Genomic DNA, 11926 nt, shown 5'->3' on the forward strand with positions numbered 1-11926 from the left:
ATTTAAAAAATATTAAATTTAATATTCGGATAGTTCGGATAATCCGAATATCCGAAAAATCTAAAAAATGCTATCCGAATCCAAATTTTCAGATATTCGAAATTTCGAATAGTTCGGATTCGAATTTTTGGATAATTAAGATATGAATTCGGATGCGAATACTTTTGTACACCCCTAGCTTGATCTACTACCAAATGTCTATGCCTTGGAGAATTCCCATCTCGTCCTCCATCTTCATCTCTAAAATTATACTTAAAAACACTATATTTTTCTATCCTATTCTATTAAATAATATTTTATATACCTTTATTCTTACAGATTCTTTTTCCTTTCCTCACAATCAATTTCAACAAATATTAAAAAATAAATGAGCAAACAAACTTTTCCCAAATTTATATAAAATCACTAACTTTTCTCTCCGCTTCACTTACAACTACTTTTAACCCTATCATATATAATTTTACAATCATCTCAGAAGATTTTAGAGGATGGGCTAGGAATCTTAAGACATGGGGTGAAATAAGAAAATAGTTCTAAACAAATACATATTCGGTGAACCTTCGACCAAAGCCAGACATCATTTTCTTTATTACCAAATAAATCGGTATAACCAACAAAAACAAATACTCGATATTTATGAAATCATGCATCTTTCTCATTTTATTTTCTTGATCATTGGCCAAATTCCAATTCCAAACTCATGGTAATATGAATTTACTGCCTATGAAATTTTCCTGATAGATCCCTTAGTCTTGAAACACCCAAAATATTCATGTTATCATGCCTTGTGAACAATGCATGTACAAGTTAACCTGCTTCTGTTGTTGCTTGTTGCTGGAGCCATTCATGTTAGCTTTTATCAGCACCTTCATCAAAATAAGAATTCGTTGCTCCTCTGACCCGAAACGCCAGCTGTTTGGAATGTTTAAGTACACGCCGCTCATCAAAGCTTTTCCAACCTTCAAACTGAAATTCTCATAAGTTATGTTTCATCTTCAAAAAACATAATCATGTTATTTTCATCTTCATACAGATAATTATGTTGTGTTTCTTCTTAAAAATATCAAATTTGTACAAACCATTGCAAAAGATTAGCTTGGGCCCGTGATCCAAACACAAATAAACACTAATACTAACACTCTGGGTATGTTTGGCAAAGAGCTTTTAGTAGCTTTTACGAGCTTTTAGCTACAAGCTTTAAAGAAAAAGCTCCTATTTAATAAAAAGTATTGTTTGGTTGGAGTAGCTTGAAGCTTTTAGGTTATGAGAAAAAGTTTGAAGCTAAAAGCTCCAACTAGTAGCGTTTAAACAAAGCTACAAGCTTTTAGTATTTAAAATTTTACAATTTTGTTACTTGAACTCTCCCAATCACCTTTTGTTAATTTATATAATAGTTACACATTTAACCCTTATTCAAAACCAACGACCCCATGACTTTTTAAGGGGCCATAACTTTTTCACACGTTAATATTAAAAAAAAATGCATCATAAAAACGAGCATTTTATTCTCTTTAATTTGAGTATTGTATTACTATACTTCTTTAACTTAAAAAAATTAACATATTATGTGATTACTGGTTAGGATCGGCAATAACTCGAGTCAGACGAGCTCAGGTCATGTGTAAGTCATGTGTAAGACCAAATTAAGGTCGGAAAGAGTCGATGCAAAAAGGGCTAATTTAGTTCAGTTCGTGATGGTACGGTTTCGAGCTAAGCAGTTAATGCGGAAAAATATCGGATATCGGTTAAAAACAGATATCTGACATCGATTATCACAATGAGATATCGGTGGGATATCGGTAATATTAAATCATGTAAAATTCATATATATAGCAATTTAACACTAATAATTTAGTATAGTCTCCTACCATTAACAGATTAACCTTTTGCAACTCGCAAAACACTAGCAATCATAGCAAGTAAGAACTGATTAAGACTTAAAAAAACTAACATTAAACACTAAAAGTTGATAATTATGACTTAAAATACTGATATCGGAAATATTAGTCATATATCGGTCAAATATCTGTCCAATATCGGTCAAATAGTGGTCAATATCTCTGATATTATCGATACCGATATTCTAACTGATATTTTGACTGATATTTCACTAACGGACCGATAACCGAAATGTCACTGGTATATCGGCGATATCGACTGCATAGGTTTTGAGTCGAAATGGGTCAGATCTGAACAGATTTCAGATTAGAACAGTGCACCGCGCGGGCACTCATCTAGTTTTATTATAAGCTCCAAATACTCAGCCAAACACTTAAATCTTTCTAAAAAGCTTTAGCTAACAGCTACTAACTTCCAGCCACCAGCTGGTTTAGCCAAACATACCCTCTACGCAGTTAATGCGGACAAATATCGGATATCGGTCAAGGACCAATACTTGAGATACCGGTTATTGCGATGAGATATCGGTGGGATATTAGTAATTTAAACATCATGCAGAATTTGTATATATGGCAATTTAGCATTATCAATTCAGTATACTATCCTACCATTAATAAATTAACCTTTTGCAACTTGCAAAACACTAACAATTGTAGTAGTAGGAACTTAATAAGACTTAAAATACCAACATTAAACACTAAAAATTGAGAATTAAGACTTAAAAACTGATATTGGAAATATCGGTGATATGTCGGTCAAATATTGGTCAATACGCTGATAATATTAGGACCGTTATCATTACTGATATTTTACCAAGGGACCGATTACCGATATATCAGTGATATGTCGGCGATATCGACTACATAGCTAACACTATAGTGAACAACAATGAAATACCTTTCTAAGCATGTCCATTGTTATTTGAGTGCCATGGAGATCAAGGGTCGATAGCTGTGTGCAGCTTTTTAACAATAGTGACGGAAGTGATTTCAGCCCATTGTTGTGAAGATACAATGCCTGCAACAAATAAGTCATGTAAGGTGGTAATATTCATATGAACGAGCCGATTTGGGTTATGTTTCATCTCTAATGGTTAACATTAAAAACATAGCTAAAAAGGAAAAATATCAAATCTGTTGTTTTTTTTTTTTTCATAAATCATTGTCTAAAAAGAACATAAGATAGTGTCAAATAAGTAATCACATTCTAACATTGATTAATCCAAAATATTTATATGTTTTGGGTAAAAACAATTTTTTTTTTTAAATCAAAACATACACACCTTGAGATTTGTCAAATTGCTGAGAGTTTCTGGTAGCTCTATGAGAAGATTCTGTGAAAATTCAACCTGTACAAAATAAAAAAAGATTCAATCCAGGTATCAAGAAAAGCCAGTTAATATTATTTACCAGTCGATAGAGGTAGCAAAATGGATGTTAGGTTGAAACATACAATATTCTAGTTTCTTTTTAAATAATTAACTAATACAATGGTCATGATTAAATTTACAATACAGTACAGTAACTAAACAGTTTCAATTCACTATGAACAGACATACATTGGGCAAATTTCAATTCACTCCCTTTTGGCTTTTTTTTTTGTTTAAATTTTGAATTTTTTTTTCAAGATACAACACAACCCTCATTTGATTTGGTCACCTCTAGAAATGAGCGTGAGACGGAAATCTTACTTCAACAAGGGCAGAGCAGCTCCCTATGCACGAGGTGATGGTGGTAAGCCTTCACACAAGATTATCATTTTATTAGTAAAAAAGAAGTGCCACTGATGTTCTTAAAATAAACATAAAAATAAATTCAATTTGATTATCCTATGAAGATGTCACATGAAAACTGAAAGCATTTCTTCTTTATTGGTGAGATGTTGATAAAATGCAAAGAGTGAAGATCACCTGTTGTCATTGGCTTCTAAAACCTCAAGATGAACTAGTAACCCTACTTCATCAGGAAGACTTGTTAATTTGTTGTGCGCGACATGAAGCTCCTTTAGCATAGTTAAGCAGCCCAAATCAGAGGGTAAACTTGTCAAACTGCATATATGTATGCATTAAAACGCCCCAAATTAGCTTCTAAAATACAGAAGCATCACATTCATTTTAGTGCAATGCTTACAAATTCTGGTTCAAATTCAGAAAAGCGAGAGATTTCAGTAATGACAGTCCCTTCCAGCTAACAGATTCATCTTTTATGCAGTTTGAATTCAAGAAAAGTTTCTGGCACCGAGAATCAGCATATTACTAGTACAATTTCTAATAAGAATCTTTCTCAATTGCGGTTCTCTATTTTTTACCTGTAAAGAAGTTAAGCCACCAATAGCCTCTGGTACATCTTTTATTGAGTTGGAGTTGAGATCAAGGAATCTTACTGAAGACCCACAATTCCACACTTCTTCGGGAATCACCTTCTCAGTCACCCAGATCATATCATGTTAATGATAAATAAAAATCTAATATAAAGCTTTATGGGACTGATCATCGGTCACATCTATAGCATCTATATAGTATAAAACAGAAGGGTGGTGCTGCAGAATGATTTATGATGTGTGTTTTGTATATAATAGATAAATGTGCTCCACAAACAAAAGCTTGCTTCTGTCCAGGTGGTTATTTAGAATCTGTGGATATTTGTTTTGTTGATGTCTACCCGGGTTCAATTCTAGGTTAAAATAAGAGTAATTTGTTTATTGTGTCACTTCATGTGGGCCCTGCCTACTGTAAACCCTTTTATGTGTTCGACGCGTGTATACCAGGTGTCAATATTTGGACAGATTGCTTTCTGTATCTATTGCATTGCATGCCCTCACTTTCGTAATCATCTACCGGTCTTCGTCTCTAGGGTAAAGTTTTTTCAGAGATGTTTACTAAATTTCTTTTCAACTGTTATAATTTCCGTATGTGTTTAGGGTTTATGGTTTAGTTGTGACGAGAGTTGTTGTCTCTATATGTTATGGATTGGGGTGTAGGGGCTTTAATCATGGTTTTTGGTAATGGTGCCTGGTAATGTTAGGCATTGTGTAAATCATATGAAATTAACTAATGTATCTGCCTCAGATTTGTTGCAAGCGATATGCTTTCCTATTTATAAATTGTTTGCTGTTATAGTATCCGCTGTGTATACCTGTCGGCGGTTTAGTTGTTTTTGGTTTATTATAAGATAGCTGATTATAAGAAGGTTGGTTTAATTTAGTGATTATGTTAGCTCAGAAGTTTGTTTCTTGTGTTTGCAGTTTCAGGGCTTGACAGGTTTGTTCCGACGTTCTTTATTCGCCACAATCGAAGGTATGATTTTTACAATTAACCAGTTAACTTTTCTATTTTATGTTTTTATGTGTGAATCGGTTATGTGTAATATTTAGCGTGTAATACAGATTTGATTAATTTGATTTTCTTTGTAATGAAGGGGTGATGCTAATGTTTTGCTCTTGGTTGACCGATCCACTACAAAAACACAGGTCAGTTTATACCTTTTTATAGTTCTTATACTGAATCTAAAAGTCAAAAGGTACCACTTGATGACTCGAGACACATTGTCTCTGCTAGGGCTGATTGAGAAACCCAAATAGCTGTTTATAATGGATATTATTGGAGTAATGATCTCTGATCTATTTGATTTATGTTCTTTGATTAAAGAAAACTCATTAGGTTGTTTGAATTACAGGAATCTTCCAAAATACAACGCCACTGCCACTTTACAGGTGCCTTTCCTCAAAGTCAAAATTTGCTTTCGTTTACTTTTTTAATAGCCTAGGTTTCGAATAGTCATGACCAGTGAGAAACATATCCGTAGGTTCTCAGAATTATGCTAATTTATGAACATGTATTAGCTTTAAGCTATATTGCATTTTTATTCACAGGAACTTCATGGGTGTTGGTTCAATGAGGAACCAAAACTGACCGAGAAATCACTAAAAAGCAGACTCATTGCATCGTCATTACCCGCACTACTTTCTGGACAACCAATTGAACCTATGGCCCCAATTAATGGAGAGGACTTATTTGATCGATTAGGTAAGATTTTTTCATCTTAATTGTAGTTGCATTTGGGTATAATAAACCCTTTTATATAATATAATTTATGTGCGATTCGCAGGCCCGGTGCATTTGGTGTCTGAGGGTGCCTTGATATCAATCTTCAACAGTAGGTGGTATGGTATCTTATTGTGCTCATAAAGTCGACGCATATTTCCAGCAAAGTGCCCAAGGTCAGACTTTCCTGACATTAGGGCTGCAAACGGACCGAACCAGACGATACTTTGTCCGTGTTCGTGTGTTAAACTTCTGTCTGACAAACGGATGGTTGATGTACAGTCTACCGGATGAAAATTTGTGTTTGTCTCCGTCCATTAAGGAATTGAGTTTGTTCGTTCGTTAATATTGTAAACAGACGCTAAAGGACAGATGAACACTAACGGACCCTGATGGACACTAATTGACTAAAGAACATACGGACATTGATGAACAAACAAACACTAACAGACACTAATGAACATTAATGGACAAACATACATGAACGACTCTAATGAACAAACGAACATAGAACGATTACATATTAATTTCAAAGCGTATAATCATTACCAGACGTTCAAGAACACTATTGAACGAATGCGGTCTCTGTCCGTGTTCTTCCTTTAAGCTTACCGAATAAAACTTTTTTGTTCATGTCAAGTTCGTTTATTAAAACAGACGAACATAAACGAGCTTGTCGCCGAACAGAGGTCGGACGTCTGGTTCGTTTACAGCCTTATCTGATATATTAGATAAAAGTTGTAGATACCTTCTTTTTTCAAAATAAATATATTTGACTGTCAAACCGGCATAACTTGAAAGAAGTAGCCCTTGAGGATAGGTAAGAAAAGAAAGTACTGTTTAAATTATATTTAGTAGTAATATTGTAAGTTAGCAAAAACTAAAATTCTAAATCACTATAGTTGAATCTTAAGAGTATACGTTATAGCGTAATAGAGTTTCTGTGAGCGACCTAAACAAAAGCATTCAACTGCAGACAGAAGGTACCCACAGCACATTACTCTGCCTTTTATAAAAATTGAAATGAAATTATCAAGTATAATTATGTTATTATTAAAAACATCAAAAGTTGAAGGAATGATTTTAATTATTTTATTATCTTTTTTATTTTGTTTTATTTTCAATGCAAGTTTTGGCTCGAAAACATTTAGGAATACCAGTGACATGAGACATCTATGTAACAGTTTAACCAACCAAAGTATCACCTTCAAACATAAAAATTCCAAATTATACCCAGTAAACACTAAATGTTTAATGTCTTTAAATATTTCAGCTCCTACATATTTAATTTTGCAAATTGCAACAAACAATAATTAAATAGTATTGAGCCATTTATTATATTGATTGCACATTTTCAATGGTGATGTGCAGATCTAATGTTACAAAGGTGCAGCAGCCTAATGTTGTAAGAAGGTGCAGCAGCCTAAGGTTGAAAGCCGTAAGATTACCTGCGTTCAACCTCGCTTGATTGTCACGATTGCTGCAAACAATATACAACCATTGTATTGAACTACTTATGTTTTTTTGTTGTTTAACATTCTTTTCAGACCTTTGCTAGGCCCATTATTGGCGGCTATTAAGGGTAAATGTAATGCATCAAACTTTGATGTGAAGTTCAGTATTGTTGATGTGTAGTAGTATTGTTGGTGATTATGTTTATTATAGCTATTTTGTATGTATGCTTTAAGCCATTAGATGTAGGTACCAGGCTTACATCTTCTGTTGATTAGCCGCCCCGCGGAAAGATTGTTTGATTTCTTTAATGGCTTTCTTCCTTTGGTATTTACAATTATTTTAGCTTTTTCTTTTTTGCTTTTTATATGTAAACTTTATGTTTTTTAGTTCTGGTACTGTAACAAGCGCAACCGAACATAATCAAATTCACGTCAACTCACAGCGGCAGCGCCCGAGTTTAACCACCAAATAAACGTTGTAAATATGTTATTTCTTTTGGTATATAAGTTATATAAGCTTTTTTTTTCTTTTTGGTTCTAGCACCGACCGAATAAAAGTGGTTGTCGGTACCGTATTTGTTTCTTTAGCATGTTAATTTTTGTTACATGACCATCGTTCTACGATGACAGATTAATATTTTTAATTTGGTGTCGCATTGTAGCAAACTTAACCTATAGCAACCAAAGGCACGTACAAAACTAGTTGGTTATTAATTTGGATACCGTGATGTGACTACCAGACAAGGAAATGACGCGGGTGATCTTCCATCTTTCGAATTGACCCTTGACAAGAGGCACTTGTTTATTCTCCGGTGTAGTGATTGTGTTGCTCTTCCTCCTTATTATATCGGGAAATTCCTTCTTGATTGGGCCACTCTGCAAACAAACGATGATGATTCCAAGAATAAACAAAATAAAAAAGAAAATGAAAGATGAAATATATTTATATATATATATATATATATATATATATAGGGTTAGGTTAAAATAAAAACACACTGGAGTTGTGAAAACTCTAGAAACTCATTCTCAACCACATGTTTTTAATTAAAGATTAAATCTTGTGGTCCACAATTAAAGTTAATAAAAAATGTTAACATAAATATAACTTTTTCTCTCCCTTAAAAACATATAAAAAAATTAGTAAAAAAATGTTAAAAAATAGCAAAACAATTTTTTTTAATGTTTCTATATTTTGTATTAAATGTTACAACATATATTACATGTAACAAAAAAAAAAAAACAATGTTACATAGGGTTTTCGCGGGTTTTCACAACTCAAGTGGGTTTTCATTTTATACTTTGCCTATATATATATATATATATATATATATATATAACATCGATGTTTTGTATTAAATGTTACAACATATATTACATGTAACAAAAAAAAACGATGTTACATAGGGTTTTTGCGGGTTTTCACAACTCAAGTGGGTTTTCATTTTATACTTTGCATATATATATATATATATATAGGGGAGGGATATTTTGAGAACAATGTTGAGTTGTAAAAACTTAAGAACTCCATTCTAGGCCACACATTTAATTAAATGAATTGGAATATGTGGTTGAGATTAAATCTGGCAAAAAAGTCAAAGTAGGAGAGAGAATAAAGTTGTAAGTGGTTACACTAACTTTTACGTCCGTTACACATGTATAAAAAGTCGACTCGATGCGTAAAAAATTATGTAATTTTTTTACGTGTATGTAACCTACATATATTACGCATGTGTAAAAAAAATTCGAAAAAAAAAAATCGTTACATTGAGTTCTTTCGAGTTCTTAAAACTCAAAGGGGTTCTCATTTGAAATCTTCCCTATATATATATAGGGTTCGTTTCATTTGAGAACTCAAAAAAAGTTAAGAACTTTTAGGAACTCTTAAAAACCAAATATTTTTTTAACTTTTTTTATATATTATCATTATTTGAGAGTTGTTTTATCATATTTATTTAAAAAAAATTTGATTACATATATAAATCACAAGTTACACATGTGTAAAATTTATGTGATAAAAATTTACATATGTGTAAAAAATAACATAGATATGCGTAAAAAAACTAATTTTCATAATTGTAATCATAAATATAGATGTCAAAAGTGATAAAACTACACTTAAATAAAATTAAAATACAAAAATTTTTATAAAAAACATTAGTTATTAAGAGTTCCTTCAAGTTTTTAAATAATTTAAGAGTTCTCAAATGATACTAATCCTTATATATATATATAGTTAATAACAACGTAGGGTAGGTACCCCTTGATGAAGGCCTTGGGAACCTATGAGTTGTATTTTATATACTCCTTTGTGCGTCCCTAATAATGACCTAAATTGCATTTCATCATCCAGAATTTTCCCTGTAATAATAATGATAATATTATAATAAGTTGAGTAGGCTAGGGTTAGGGTTACTAGTAGTACCTTTAGCTATTAGTTTCTGGCCGCGGGGAAGAAGATTGGTGAGTGGTTGAAGCAGAGATTTGAGGTCTTTGACGGTGGAGTCAGGGGAAAGGTTAAAAGGGATGGAACGCCCATTGAATTTGACGCTTATCTGTATCGGTATCTGTATCGTCGTCGTGCTTTCGTAATCACCCGCAGCAGCAGCCGCAGTCTCCTCCATAAATCTGATTCTGACCTGATGGATGTTACTTAATTGTGCCCCCTCCGTTGCTTTACTCTGTGTTACCAAGTTTTAGTTAAGTTTAGTTGTGGGTGAAAAGAAAAGAAAATGGATGGAAAGATTGACATGGTTGTGTTGTGCTCAAGTTTTACCTGTATAATATACTAGATTTTATCTCTATATTATAGTGTTATTTTATATTATTCATTTTTAATATTTATATTTGTATATTTGGATTTTAATCTTATTTATTCTAAGAAAGTTTATTAATATACTTGAGGTTTGATGATAAAATGGTTTCACAAATAAATGATATGTTATAATCCGGTTTAAAAACTATTTGGGTTTGGTGATACCCATTACTCGTTTATTTTCTTTATTATAAAATTGTTTCTTAATTATAAATAATATCTTTTTTTAAATAAAATAGGATATAAATTTTTAGTATATCCCTATTTTATAGAATTTTCATATCAAATATTTTATGAGATTAATTTATAATATAATAAGATGTTATAACCCGTTAAAAGTTATCTGGGTTTTGTGAGACCTTTACCCGTGAATTCGGGTCAAATGCGTAAGAAACCTTCATTTACAAATAAAACAATCTGATGGCCTTAAAGAATGGTTGTTTTACATTTTTCGTTTTTTAATGTTTATTTTTTGGATTTTAATTTTCTTTATTGTAAGAAACTTAATAATACACTTAGAGGTTGATGATGAAAGGGTTTCATAAATAAATGATATGTTATAAACTGTTTAAAAGCTATCTGGATTTGGTGACCCATGACCCGCTTATGTTTTTTACTATAAAAGTGTTTATTAATTATAAATAATATTTTTTTCTTTTTAAATTGGATATTAAATTTTAGTATATCCCTATTTTATAGGATTTTCATATCAAATAATTGGCAAGATTAATTTTTAATTTAATGAGATGTTATAACCCGTTTAAGAGCTATCTGGCTTTGGTAAAACTTATACCCATGAAGTTGGGTTAAATCAATGAGAGACATCCATTTAAAAATCAAGCAATCTGGTGGCTTTCATAAAAGGGGGAGCGACCACATCGCGACATATAGGATTTTAGGGGTTTTGTTTATATATATTATAGATATAAACGAAACCTTTAAGAACTTTCCTCTCTAAATTCTCTCAAGCCATCAGGTTGCTTTATTTGTAAATGGAGACTTCTCATTCATTTAACCCGAATTCACGGGTATGTCTCACCAAACCCAGATAGTTCTTAAACGGGTTATAACATCTCATTAAATTAAAAATTAATCTTACCAAATATTTTAAATAAAAATCTTATATAATAGGGATATACTAAAAATTAATATCCGATTAAAAATATATTATTTATAATTAAGAAACAATTTTATAGTAAAAAAAATAAGCGAGTCACCAAATCCAGATAGCTTTGAAACGAATTATAACATATCATTTATTTTTGAAACTCTTTTATTATAAAACCCTAATTATATCATTAACTTTCTTATAATAAAGAAAATTAAAATTCAAAAATAAATATTAAAAACAAAAAATTGTAAAACCAACCTTAAGTTTCATTTAATAATAAAATCAAAGTAAACTAGGAAATGGAATTTCCGACAACAAAAATATAAACCAACGGAGTCGAATCACATTAACTTACTTTTGTGTTCAGGAGGCCCTTTTAAGATTTTTAATTAAAAACATTTCTATTTCTATACATGTGGGTTGTCTATTTGTTTACAAATTTTAAACCTTTAACGTTTTGAATATCTATATATTTTAATTCTATTGATTTGTATATAATTTTCAAGCAGAGTTAAGCAGGTTTGTTAAAAGCATGTTGGGATTGAGTTTAAAAATACCTTATTAACTTATTGATTTTTTTAAAAAATCAATAAATTAAATGAGTT

The 11926-nt window shown here is 31.5% G+C and overlaps 1 protein-coding gene across 1 annotated transcript; it reads right to left on the reverse strand.

The window, feature by feature from the left end:
* Positions 1-829: 829 nt before the first annotated feature.
* Positions 830-10019, reverse strand: LOC143617020 (LRR repeats and ubiquitin-like domain-containing protein At2g30105). Its single transcript, XM_077089695.1, has 10 exons — positions 9821-10019; positions 9656-9756; positions 8119-8271; positions 4207-4317; positions 4029-4129; positions 3809-3946; positions 3590-3638; positions 3182-3247; positions 2797-2916; positions 830-966 (listed from the first exon to the last, which is right to left on the reverse strand). The coding sequence occupies exons 1-10, from the start codon at positions 10017-10019 to the stop codon at positions 850-852; spliced, it is 1155 nt and encodes a 384-aa protein (XP_076945810.1). The 3' UTR covers positions 830-849.
* Between the last annotated feature and the right edge of the window lie 1907 nt (positions 10020-11926).

Source organism: Bidens hawaiensis, unplaced genomic scaffold (genome assembly GCF_021521415.1).
Source record: "Bidens hawaiensis isolate Kalapana, Puna unplaced genomic scaffold, B.hawaiensis_p1.1 tig00051370_1, whole genome shotgun sequence".
Lineage (NCBI taxonomy): Eukaryota > Viridiplantae > Streptophyta > Magnoliopsida > Asterales > Asteraceae > Bidens > Bidens hawaiensis.